We start from the raw sequence: 14,151 nt of genomic DNA, 5'->3' as shown, positions 1-14,151 counted from the left end.
CTGAATCTGATTTGCAATTCTTAGAGCCCTAGATTTCTTTTTCTCTTATGGTGAATTATTTCTCAAGGGAACTATTGTTGTTGCTCTGTTTCCATTTGTGCTACTCTCAACTGATTTCTTCACTATCTGCAGACATGTATCTATATGTCTGAACCCAGTAGTGCATAGAATTCAAATTTATACTCCAGAAGGCTCTTTAGCTCCCATGTAATAATGAATAATCATCCTTTGTAATAGAACAAAAAAGAAAAAAACTGAACTCCACTCAATGTACTAATTGTTTTTCCTAATTTGTACCATTAGCATTAGCTCTATTGTCTTTATTCATAACAAATGGTTTACCTGCATAAATGATAAGGTTTGTAGTTAGTTTTGCTAATTATGAAAGACTTCTGAAGTCCTGATAGCAGATGTCTAGTTTGCTCTTCGGGGAACTGGCTCATGGTATGCTTTCACCAGTGTATTGAGGTAAGTTCAACTGAGTCATATGTAATTCAGATAGAGAAACTTGAATTTACTTTTTCTCCTAGATAGCCTGTGTTTTATTTTGCCTGGATGTTGATCTGTTATTAGTCTGTTGCTCTTCTTATGTAGACACAATCTGTGTGGTTTTGAGACAAGTATTGCATGAATAGCACCCAACTAAAATGAAAGTGCTTTAACGACAATCATAAACACTGGATATACTTATGTGGTAGATTCAGAGAATATATTTTTTCACGGTTCCTGAAATCTTTTAACGAGTAGCAAGGACTGGTACTTCAAGGCCTTTTATTATTTCTAATGCCATTTATTCTGACAAATCAGATATGATTGTTTTGTTATGTTTAGCTTTACTGAACATAGAGAATGGGCTAAAGATTATTTTATTTCTTGTTCTGAATCAAATCTGCAAAGAAATACACATATTTCAAACTCATCACCCACAAAAAAAGAGATTCATTAAGATCCTCAAACAGTCATTTTATTAAACAAATACAAATTTGAAATGTTTCTGATAAAATATATCAATATTGAACAAAAATGTGTGGAAAGAGCAATTCTACAACTGGGAAGATATTTCAGTTTTATTAATTTTGGTAACATCTTCCCAACCATGTCTGATCTTCAGTATCTTCTTCCTCAAGCATGGCAGGAACAGTATGGCTTTGCACATCAGCACAACAAGTGGAAGGAAAACAGCTATCATAAAAGTAGGAGGTGTATACCATACGAATTGCTTTATATCTACCCATTTATTCCAGGCAAAAATCAACGCATGTATTGTGGCCAGTAGAAGGGAAACAATTCCTAGCTTGCTCTGCAAAAGAAAAAAAATTATTTTGGTGAAGATTGGTTCAATAAGAGTTTAGTCCATCCTACCTCATCTGGATCTGTTCTGTTGCTTGGAAATTATTTTCTTCATCTGTGATTGTTTTCCTATTATGTTTCTCAACAATGTCCACTCACATCTTTCCATTCTTTTTACATGTCCCCACCTCACCCCCTTACATAATGTCTCTCTCTCTCAGCTATCTAAGTTGAGACAATTCACAATCATTCTCCTTTCAGGCTCAGCTAATCAATAACACTGTCTTCCCTTTCTCCACACTTTGTTCATCTTTCTTACATTTATTTTATGGTGCTTTGTCTCTTGTGCATTTGCCTTAATTCTGCCTATCAAGAGACACCTTAAATCAGGGACTCTGTCTGACTCATCACAGGATACCTGCAGAATCAACACAATGTTTTACATATTTTAGGTGCTCAATATACATTGCTGAATTAACTGAAGATTAGTGCAAAAATCAATTTGACTTGAGTGATCTTTATTAGTTGTGAAGGCAACAAAGTGACTGACTCTGATTTTGGCACACGGGTACCAGAGTGAATGAGCTTGGCCTACGTTAAAAATAATCAAACATTCTGATAAAGTGTAAAAATACCAACACTTATTTCAACGTTGGAACAAAAGACAGAGATATGGAAATGTTAAGAAAAATTTCAGCTTACACTGGGATACTTGGTAACATCCAGATAACGTTGCTCAAAAATAGTTGTTCACAAATGTAATTTCATGGCATTCTTTCAATAGCTTTCTAGATAACTTTTGACTTGTATTTACTTTACTGGAAATGGTCATTAGCCTGCCAGAATGAATCCAACTCACAATTATTCAGCAGTAAGTACTCTTAAATCCCAATGAATACAATTAAATAGCTAAGTTTATATTTTCAGACATAAATCTCCAAGATAAATCGTAGAGTAACCAGTTCTTGGATTATAAATGAAAAGTTTCTAAGTTATTAATTGAAAAATACTTGTGATGGGTTGAAGATGAATTTCACCAATCTGTATTGTATACTTATTATGGACTAGGTGTTGTGCACATAGTGGAATGGGCTCAGCTGTCAAAATGCAGTGCTTGAATTCCTAATTAAATCTGAAAAGTGGTGCTCAGCATAAGGGTGACAGGCATAGCAATCTAAGAAGAAAGTTATTTAGGGATAAAGCGGCGCATGTGTATGGTGACAGATGGCAACTAGACTTTTGGTGGTGAACAAGATGCAGTCTATACAGAAGTCAAAATATAATGATGTACACCTGAAATTTATATAATTTTATAAACCAAAGTGACTTCAATTAAAAAAAAGTTATCTAATGAAGAGCAGAGAACTCCAATGGCTCTCAGGGTGAAACTACAAAATCAGCAAATACTGTGCTTAAAAAATAGGGCACCATCTCTAAGCTGCATTGTAATACTTCCGATGGAGACATCTTGTCCAGCCTAATCAGATGCCCGGATAATGTGTCTGTTGGAGTATATGTATGCACATGTAGAAAGGATACTGGGGATGTCTGACTTTGTAGGAATTTCTAAAGATGTTCTGTAACAGCTAAAGCTATATAATTAGGAAAATCTTGGCAGTGCTTATGATGGAATTAAATTTAGTCCTTTGAATCTTGTCAGACATGGATCCCCTTGTGAATTCTGGCACATTGCTCATTTTAGGGTGTAATCTACCGCTAGGTGATTAATCTCAGTAAATGTGAGATAGTGTTGAATTCCAAGAATATTGAGAAACTTCAAATGAATAAGCTACATAAAATGTAACTTGGAAAAAGAAGCCTTTAAAGATTTTATTTTTTCCTTTTTCTCCCCAAAGCCCCTCAGTACATAGTTGTATATTCTTCGTTGTGGGTCCTTCTAGTTGTGGCATGTGGGACGCTGCCTCAGCGTGGTTTGATGAGCAGCGCCATGTCCGCGCCCAGGATTCGAACCAACGAAACACTGGGCCGCCTGCAGCGGAGTGCGTGAACTTAACCACTCGGCAACGGGGCCAGCCCCGGAAAAAGAAGCCTTTAAAATTGGATATTAGAATATCTTTGGCAGCTAAAACTCCACATTTCAAGGAGAGATGCTTTTTTTATGGATAGTACAAAGCTGTGTAACTTAAAAGGCATGAATAAAATCAGGGGATAGGTAAAAGAATATTTTTATTTTGGGGAAACTAACAAATCATGGATATTGAATTCCTAAAATATCACATATATAGTTTATCAGATGGACAGCAAATTGTCTAACAAGTTTCAAAAGTTAGAAATACTATTTTCTTGAGTGATGCTTTTTACTTATGTCTAGAAAACACTTTTATTTAGCAGCAACAGAGAAAAATGACAGGAGAGCACACTATTAATTGGAACAAGTGTGTGATCTTTGCTACTGGAAAACCATTTGTTATTTTTAACAGGATACAGTCAATATATTTGATGATATTATAAGCACAAAAAGATTTACCTCTCTGAGGGACCAGTTATTTTATATATAATTTACCTGAATATAGTGAAATTCTCTCCATGTCAACGAGTTGCTCACAGATGGAAGAGATGTCACAGCCAAAAGAGCCAGTATTGCAAGTGCCACAATCCCCAGAGACACATAAATTTCCATTCTCCAAACATCATGCTCAATCCAGGCATCTTCTTTATTTTGTTGGACCTACAGAGGGTGAAAAGAGGAAAGAAAGAATGCAAACAACACTTGTTTCTGGCATATGAACCTCATTCTACAACTCCCTCTGCCTACTGGGGAGGGCCTGATAACTAGGGGCCTCCACAAATTTATGACTTTATTTTGCATTCCTCTAAGAAAAATGACATAGGAGCTATCAATCTCTTTCCTTGAATGCAACATTTATAGAATGTTTTATTAATTTATATAACAGTTATTTGATGGTTAGAACTGCAGTGTGCATGCAAGTGTGGTAAATAAGCAGAAAATAAGAAAAAGCGACATTAAGAAGTAATCTTGTGAGGGTGTTAGAAGATTGAAATGTGGCCCTGTCCATAAACGAAAAACTGTTAAAGTTGTAGTTTACTATCTTCAGCTTAAAAAAAAATCCTAGATAAAAACGACAAACAAACACATAGCAACAGATTGGATTGGTGGTTACCATAGGGGAAGCAGGGAGGGGGGAGGGCAAAAGGGGGGATTAGGCTCACATGTGAGGGGATGGACTCTAATTAGTTTTTGGGTGGTGAACATGATGTAATCTACACAGAATTCGAAATATATTACGATGTACATCTGAAAGCTATATAAGGTTATAATCCAATGTTACTGCAATAATAATAATAAAAAATTCCTTAATGTAAAACCATACAACCAAGCCCCAAGGAAGAATTATAATAAAAAATTAAAAATGTAGGTTACTTTCTCAGCACAGGGTATTAATAGAGGTTTGGGGTATTGATATTAAAGTAAGAAAGAGTTAATTTGTTAGGTGAACTCAGACTTTTTAGCTTAGTGAAAATGTCAATATCATCATCCTACCTGTTGATATGCCCAGTTTAGCAACTTGTATCTATAAGATCGCCTCATTGGATAGGATAAACTGTAAATTGCATGCAGTACAGCAAAAAAGAAACTGAGAAGCCCAAGTTGCTTTCTTGTTAACATCCACCTATCCAACCAATGTGGAAATTTCTTATACTTGGTTCCATTATGAAGCTGTACCACTGCCGCTATCACACCTGGCAAATAAACCAGTGTTAAGAGGGTGATGGAAACCATCGGTAAGACTTTGTTGATGACAAGGATTGGAATTTTATAAAAATACTGTTGATGGGAAGTTACAAAAGGGTGAATTATTTCCCTCAGAAGAGTGTAAAGAAAAGTCAGAGACGATAGGATAGCAGCAATTTTCATTGGCAAGCGCCACTCTGGAAAAAGTTCCTGCTTGTGCTGAAGCTCCAGGGGGCAATCAAATTCATCAAAACGGGTTGTTTGGTTCAAGTGCAAAAGCACAGATCTTTTCAGTACACTGTTCTCTCCCGAGTCCTTATTCTACAAAGGAAAGAAAATAAACATCTTAAAATTGAACAAAACCATGAGATGTCTCTTAAACTAATTATTTATTGTTTATTGTGCTTATCAGTAAAAAAGAACATTTAGAACCTTGCTTTTGGATACTGCTTAGCTGAAGATGGCTCTCTCTATGTAGCACTGATCAAAGGTGCACTTAGCTCTGTTTGGGTTCTCCATTAATTTCTGCTATTCATTTTCTTTAAGACGAAAGAAATGTATGCTTCAGCTATCTCAACTAAAGCTTAGGCCATTCAATTTCTATCTTGAATGCATGATAGGATGGAATAATGCAACTGGGAAACTAAAATTGAAAAACTTTATTAGGCAAAAATATATAATTTCTATCATGTAGTCTTATGTTTCTAAAATATCTCATTTGTGTAAGTACTGATAGACAAACAGTCTATTAGAAGGAACAAAGGCTATATAAGTAGTTCCATCCCATAGGGATGAACAATTTCCTGAGAAAGGTATACTTCTTTGTGCAGTTGCATTTCTAAGTAGTCAACAATTCAAAAGAAGTTTGCATTGAATATTTTGTCGTTTCCCCAAGGGCCTGATATACCAGCAAATTAAAAAAAAACCTCAAAATAAGAACTTATATCGGAGGGTTTCACATTGTGTTACTTTATAAGCAAATTTACTTTCTCGCCCAATGTTATTCCTCATTTTGTATAGCTCTATCTGTAGAACCACATTTTAATGCTTGAAATCATGTTGATATTATCTTGTTCATTTACTCGTTTTATGCAGGGTAACTTTAATTCACATAGTTCTCTACAATTTTTAGTGTTTAAAAAAACCTCTCATCATTTGACTTTTACTTTCAGTAATAAATCACTGTTACAATGATGCTTTTTCCAATTACTCCCTTTAGAAGGGACTCAATGGGCATGATACAGCTTCTGTCATCTCTGCACGTTAAAACAATCAACTGAGATCAACTTTCTGGTTAAGGGTAAAGAAGCAACACAGTTAACTTGAAAATGAAAATGACTCTATTTTATGCATACTGTTATTTTACAGAGTACGTGCTTATAATATCTTATTTTTCCTAGTAAATAACTAAGATAAATAATTTCTGTTAAAACTGCAGTTGAGATCATTTAGAAAGGTAAAAAGAGTTTGGAATCAAACTTTTCTACTGCTTTTTCAGTTAAATAATGTAGAAAGAAACATTTAATCCTGAGGTGGGGTGAAGTGGGACAAGTGATTCTTATTCCAAAATTGAATTTATTTGGTTAAACAGAGAATCATCAATTTACTTGATGATATCTTGGTAAGCTGCCATGTTGCCTATAAAAAAACCTTACTTTCCCCCAAAAAACCATGTTTCCCAAACTCCTGTTATATGGGCACTGATGACTCTTAAAAACTTAGACCCACAGAATGTTAGAAAAATTGGAAAGGCCTTGGAGACTAGCTGGTCCAACTGTCTCACTTTGTGGATAAACCAAGACCCAGGATTTTCAGTGACTTATTCAAGGTTGTTCAGCTAAGGTACAGGATAGGCAGTCAAGCTACTATTTCTGTCATGTACCATACTGCCCTTCACTCATCACAATATCAGTGACAGGAATCAGGGAAGATAGCAGCAGACCAGGCTGCAAATCACTTTTACAACACTAGGAAATATAGAACAGCATCTGAATTATGTTAATTTATTATTATTATTTTACCAAATAATCATCTTCTTCTAGATTCTTCATGGGCTTCATTTTCCAAAGTTCTTCTTCGTTTGTGATGTCTTGTCTGCTCTCCATTAATTCTATAAAATAGTATGGTTTCAGCCACCTATGAAAAATAAAAATAATTATGTGCTTCAAGTCTATGCTATTTATGATATTAATGTTTGATGGGACAATATGAAAAATTTATTCACACAAGGATTAGAGTGGCAGATAAAGTACAATGAAAATGTGGATTGTGACTGACCCACACATTTAACTTCACATTACAATTTGTAAGAATCTCAAACCAGTGCCCCCATGTCAATGTAAATGCTCTTCTTTGTCCAACTATGGGTACAATGAATGACCTAGGTGTCTGTGGAATTCAAAGGTTGGATGATGCCTTTTAGGAGAATTTAACTCAAGGTGCTCATTTAGAAGAAAGCAAACTCCCCCAAAGGTAAATAGAATTAGGAATGCATGTTTTTTAGAGTAACAATGTTGTCAATGGAGGTTATAGTCAGCTATAAGATTATTCTTCAGGAAGTTTTTTTTTTTTTAAAAGGTATGCTTTTTTTTTTTCCTTTGGGCGAGGAAGATTGGCCCCGACCTAGCATCTGTTGCCAATCTTACTCTTTTTTTTTTCCTCCCCTAAGCCCCAGTACATAGTTGTATATCCTAGTTGTAGGTCATTCTAGTTCTTCTATGTGGGATGCCGCCACAGCATGGCTTGATGAGTGGTGCATAGGTCTGTGTCTGGGATCTGAAGCAATGAACCTCAGCTGCCAAAGTGGAGTACATGAACTTAACCACCTGGCCAGCCCCCAAGAAGCTGTGTTTAATAGACTTTTGGGGTTTACACTGGAATCTGAAATAATAATTAAACGACTTTATGGACAAATGTAGTCTGAGTTTCAGACAAGGAACAGAATAAGCACTATTGGTAAGGTGAACCCAGATAGTGGCATAAAGGACCAAAAGGTCATATTTTTCAGAATGCCATTTTCCTATCGGACTAATGGACTGGTCTTTGTTGGTAAGACATAAATTGCTAGTATATCTCCAGTGGGGTTGTTGAGTTGTGCTCAATCATGGGTATGCCCACTTTCCTAGTCAACCCTGTGGAAATTAATTTTGTCAAGCTTCCTACGCAATAAAGGAATTTTTTCCATAACACCCTTCACAGATCTTTATTCAGGCTGGTGTAACATTTTTTTAGGGAAGGGAAACATATGGTGTGACAATACTATTCAATTGTTTTTATTAGTTCTAAATTTATTTCCAGAGGAATACACCACCAATTTGTACTTTCTGAATTGCAGTGAGAAAAACAGATTAGATATACAACAATTTGATTGACAAAAAACGTTCCAAGTGTTTCTGAATTTTAGACCACCTGTACTATTTTCTTAAGTGGAAAGTTGTTTCCAGAAGTAGTTTAAAATATTTAAAACATTCTCCAACTTTTAAAAGTTTGATCTTCAAAGAATAAAGAGGAGCCATCTTCATATAATGGCCAACATTTGCCTCTGTTGAAGTACTCTGAAGACATTTTCCAGATACTATCTATTTCGAAATTTCAAAATATTCATGCTGAGGATATTTGCTGTTTTGGTCTGCCCACATTCTTTTCTTGTTTTTTTTTTTTTTTTTTTTTTTTATGATCTAAAACATTTCCTTCATTTGGAGAAATGTTCCTCCTTTGGCCAGGGAAGTGGGCATATGACTCGGTCTTGGCTACCCATAGTTCTCTACTCCCTTGATTATATTGGTTTAGGGATGGCACACAACCTTAGCTGAAGCAATTAGAATCCTTCTCTGATATTTATATATAGAAGTGGAAGACAGTGAGGAGATGTCTTTAACATTTTAAATTGGAATGATAAAAGCCCACCATTCATTTTTCTACATGCTGTAAAGAGGAAGACGTCTTCAACAGAACAGAAGAAAGCCAACACACAGAAACACAACCAAGAAATGCAGAAAGACTCAGAAGAGTCCTGGTGGTATATTTTAAGTATTTAGAATCTCTGAGACCAGATCCTGAATTTCTCAGTTACACAAGCCAATATATTCCTTATTTGCTTACATTAGTTTGAGTCTGTGTTCATCACTGGCATTTAAAAGAATTCTGAGTAAAGCATATGCCAATCATCAAGTGTTTATGAACTCAGTTCTATGATGGACACTGAGGAGGAAAACGAGAAACGAGGTTTGTGCCTGCTCTGGAGGGGCTTCCAGTCTATTTCCTTAAGAAGCTTCATTGCAAGTCATTTAGTGATTCAACCACACATAAATAGAGTAATTTGGGCTGCATGTGTGTGTCTAGGAATAGAAATTTCATCTACTGTAATCAAACAGAAGAAATAATTCACTATGTTTAGCTGCTAAACTGTTTTACCTCTGTGAGTTGCAGGATGGCAAAAACGTTAACATGTAAATCTGCCCTTAGTCAACATTAACTCATTAACTGTGTTGTGAACAACAATGTCTGGCAGTGGGAACACAAAGCTAAATGAGATGGAGCCTCCACTCCCAAAACCCTGAAAGTCGAAGAAAGAAGGTAGACATTTCAACAATTAACTGCATGGTAGTGCAATGAATCCTAAAGAAGACAAAGTTTCATAGACAGATGGTGGCATGGGAAGACCACTTCTATACCTGGTCCTGGGGCATCTAGCAAGTTGGCAGTGTTTGCCGAATGAGGGCTGTTTTGCACAAAATCTGAGTGAAAAGCCAGAGTGGCTCTGGAGAGGTATCCAGCCGTCCGTCTGCATGGTAGGGAGACCATGCTGAAGGGCAAAGGCAAGGAAAAGCCCAGGGCTCTGAGGGAGCTTGTGCACTGCGAGGCCCACAGTCAACTTTGTGCCCAGAAGCCAAGAAAATAAAATATGAGTCAAATAAAATATGTTGGTTTCCACCAGACATTAACCAAATATATAATTTAAGTTCTACAATAAAATCTTTTCATGAAAAAAAAGAAAAGAGCACAGTGTTCAGATGTTAGAAACTCCAGAATTTGAACCAAAGTTTTCTTTCATCCTCATTAAAAAGCAAAGCATATTTCTGTTGTGACTGTGCTGTTTTGCTGTACCGGGATGGCTGACCTGACGTTCCTGCTAAATATTGACACAACCTAACCAGCTCATGTTTATGTCGAAGAGTTTAGAAGAGGCTCAATGACCAGGAAACACTGTGGGTTGCACTGCATTTCCAAACCTTCTATACTCTCAAGTTCACACTTGCTTTACCATTTTTAACTATGTGAATGGGAGATATTTTTCTTCGCTGGGCTGTTTATTTTGAGCATTGCTTTCTCCCTGTGTTTAACATTCTGTGCTAAATGAATACCCTTTTATTAAACGCCAGGACGTTGAGGGATTTTTGTTTTTTTTTACAAAAATAACAGAGTAAGGAATTTTTAAGTCTACATAAATTTTATGTCTACGAACCCCTTCTAGTAGATTTTACCCATGACATATATAAAGCTTTGATTGACTGGAGGGAACTTGAACCCCAACCCAGATCCTGACAGAGTAGGGCTAATGTTCCAAGGACTTAAAAGGAAAACTTCCTGTTACTAGGAATCCCGAAGACCAGTTGTACCATCTTAAGTACTATGTACCAATCATTCATCAATGCGATGCAAACTCGCGGCGTCTTTGCCAAGTTGGAAAACTTGCCGTCAGAACCCAACTTAAGGACAAACTTAATAACCCATTATATCCCCTGAGCCCCCAGCGAAAAGGCTTCGTTGTGAGTCCCTGGCTCCCAGCCCCTGGCCAGGCCACAACGGAGTGGTGTGCTCTGCGGAGAGCTCGGCTGGAAGGCAGCGAGCCCTGGAGCCGGGCAGAAGAGGTGAATGGAGCTGCGCTCGCGGCGGAGCGCCGCCGCCCCAGGAGCCGGCCGCTATGACTTGCCTCCCCTTCCCCCCTGGAGGCTGGGAGCCGGCGCCTGGCCTCGCAGGGACAAGCCGAGGCAGGGAGCAAGCGGCGAGCCGGAACGATTCAAGGAACTCACCTGGTCCCCGGTGTGATCTGGCAGTTAGTTGCGGTGGCAGCCGCTGCCCAGAGGTGCCAGTCCCACGCAGTGCCCGAGGCTCCGGAGCGCTGAGAAGGCTCTCGGGCTGCAGACCCCGCCTTCTTGTCAATTGCCGGTCCAGCGCCGCCTGCCGGTGCCTGGCGTCCGCACGGCTTCTGGCTTGGACGGACAGCCCTCGGAGGTCCCAGCGGCCGAAGCAAGGATTTCCCCACGTTGCAACCTCCCAGTTTCCTTTCAAATAGCCCTGTCCTTTGCCTGAGGTCTGCGCCACGTCCTCCCGCCCCTCTCCTTTCTTTAATCTCCCGAGTAAGGAACGTATGTGCAATTTTGCCAGGTGATGCTGAAGCACTCTCAGATCACACTTTGAGACGGACTGCTTTAAAGCTTCACCAGCTTGTTTAAAACTTCACAGCAACTCTGTGAAGTGGCTGCTATTTACGGTTAAAGAATCTGAATCTCTGAGAGTGACTTGCCCTTTAAATTGTCCCAAATCTTGTATCCTAAACCGCACAAACCATGTCCACCAACTGAATAAGCCCTTAAACTTCACGTTTACTCCTTGTCTTTCTCGTTGCATGTTTTAAAGGCAACTTCCCATAACTTAGCCCAATCGACTCCAAACCTAAAGCAAAGTTATTGTGGATATTTAAACTTTTAGGTTGTGTTTAAAATATGGAGAAAGTGAGAATATGAGCGAGAGATTTACTCCTCTGAGTTTGAACCAGCTTCTGGGTAGAGTGCCGGACTTGAACTGCAGCATCCGGGAATTGGGTGTACAGCATCCTCAGGACTAGCCTGATTAGAAGGCAAAGGAAAATGAAGGCTGAACCACATTTCCATGTGTGATTGTCGTTTACTCATAGCTAGGGAATTTAGGACTGTTTATGCTCTAATATGTATTTTCTTTTTGTGGTCAGTGACTTTCCACAGGGTAATCTTAAAGCCCTTTGAAGATTAAATTACCATGGACTGACACCTTGTGGTAGAAATAGACTCTTACACGTTTTATTTCTGTTGAAACTAGAAAATAATCGTTTAAAAAAGTTTTAGAAAAAAACCTGGGTGTATGTGTTTGTAGTACAGACTGCAAACGCTAAGACCAATTGTTAAATGTGTCTAAGCATTGTCGAATTTTTAAAATGATCATGGGTCTTAAATGGTCAAAGCAATATGCTTTCCTTCTTTAAGATGAGGATGAAGAAAGGTCGTTCTTTTTTTCATAATTTATTTTCCATATGAAGAGGTATTAGTACTATTATACTAATATAAATTGACTAATTATAATAGCAAGTGCCACTTAAAACTGCTTTTCCTCTTCTAATTAAAACATTTAAAATCAAACACCGTTTTTTAAAATTTTATATTTAGACTAACAATTTCATTTCTGCACTTCTCCTGAAAGATTTTTTTTCAATATTTTAGTGTGACTAACGAATGTAGTATGTTTCAAAGTAAAATGATGAAAATGTGAGGTTGTTTACTAGTTTGCAGATGTTATAAAAGCAACACAATATTAGATTAAAAAATGTAGTATTAAAGAACTTTTATTGAGTTGTCAGGAGTTAATGTTACAGATGAAATTTTTGCATACAAATGACCTGTGATTTGGGTATGAGATAAAGAAAAAGATTTTTTTTTGAGAAATACAAAGCCACATCATCTGAAAATGTTCTGAGTCAGCCTCTATAGCACATAGTTTTCAAAACCAGTATGATTTGTGGAAAACAGTGTTATAATTACAAATGTTGAAAAGCATATTGCTAGTTTTTCTATGACTCATAAGAACTAGAGGATCTTAAAACAGGAATTCAACTGTGAGTTACCATCAAATTTGGATCATTCGGAGTATTTTGTAATAAACTTAAACTATAGGAAGGGAGCACATTAACAAAACAGTTCAATGTCATTTGGAGTCAGATACTAAACTAGTGATTTCACATTAACATGTCATGGAAAAAATATGATAATTTAGAATCCATGGGTACTTTTAGCTGACCATTAAGCAGCATAATCTTAGAACTTAATGCGACTGCCATTTAAGACATAAATGGAGTACAATGGTGTGAAAGATAAAATAAAAATGATCATACTATTAAAGATAACCACATCGAGCAATAAGCAGTGTGTTGTAAGTGGATGACAGGAATCGTATTCAGTTTTTCTCCTTTGGAAATCAAACTAACTCCTAAGGGCACAGTCATTCAAATAATGATCAACACTATTTCCAAGACTACCTCTTACGGTGTAAGAATGGTCAGACTTATTTTAAGACAAAAATTACCTAAAGTTCATGGAGAAATATTTTGTCAAAATGATTGTTTTCGCATAGACCTGGCAAAGCTCTCCTGGCCTAATTTTCTGATTCTACTAGGCTCATAGGATAAATTCTCTTCACTAGTTCACGATCTTCTGGCAGAGAATGCTCAAAGTATGTGGTCAGTTTGTCCCCAGTGTCTGTGTATGAAGGTGGTTGGGGATAGAGAGAAAGTCTGCCTTGGGAATGAAGGTTTTAAAAATTCGTCCATATGTTTTCCCCCAACCCAAGCCCTGCGTTGCTCATTCCCCAACACGGTTAACAGTCAATATCTGTCCTAGGTGGGTTTTAAGAATAGGTGGTTTATTTCGAGGCTCACAGATCTATCTCTGCCCAAATACTGCTTAATGATGCTCAACATTTCTTGACAAAATATATTCTATTGTCGTTAAATCTGTTGTGGTTTAAAATAATACCACATTAAGCCTTACCAGTTATTTACATCTTACTATGGATGAATAGTGTGGTATGTTTTTGAAAGTATGTTCTGGCATAGAGAGTGAAATATAAGGACTTTGAAGATTTATACTGGGAGGTTGTGAAGGGGTTATACCTTAGGAAAAAAAGGACGACAGATTTTACCACCTTCATAATATTAGTTAAACCAGGCAATTCCTCCTTTCTTCACATCTCCACATCAAACAATACATGATAGTGAAATAAACTGTCTTTTTAAACCACTCTATCTTGATTTTCTTTGTTATAGTTGCTTAACCCATACGCTACCTTGTTTCTTATTATATTACAGCACTTTTCAGAGTCTGCTTGTATTGGAGCTG

The 14,151-nt window shown here is 37.2% G+C and overlaps 1 protein-coding gene across 1 annotated transcript; it reads right to left on the bottom strand.

Moving 5' to 3' along the window:
- Positions 1–942: 942 nt before the first annotated feature.
- On the bottom strand, positions 943–11,888 carry STEAP1 (STEAP family member 1). The gene is made up of 5 exons (XM_008539287.2): positions 11,038–11,888; positions 7,027–7,141; positions 4,814–5,326; positions 3,815–3,979; positions 943–1,300 (listed from the first exon to the last, which is right to left on the bottom strand). Exons 2-5 carry the CDS (start codon positions 7,108–7,110, stop codon positions 1,043–1,045), a joined length of 1,020 nt encoding a protein of 339 aa, XP_008537509.1. The 5' UTR covers positions 7,111–7,141; positions 11,038–11,888; the 3' UTR covers positions 943–1,042.
- Positions 11,889–14,151: the final 2,263 nt, after the last annotated feature.

This window comes from Equus przewalskii, chromosome 4 (assembly GCF_037783145.1).
Source record: "Equus przewalskii isolate Varuska chromosome 4, EquPr2, whole genome shotgun sequence".
NCBI lineage: Eukaryota > Metazoa > Chordata > Mammalia > Perissodactyla > Equidae > Equus > Equus przewalskii.
Note: the sequence above shows the minus strand (reverse complement) of the source record. Positions and strands in the feature narration are given on the sequence as shown.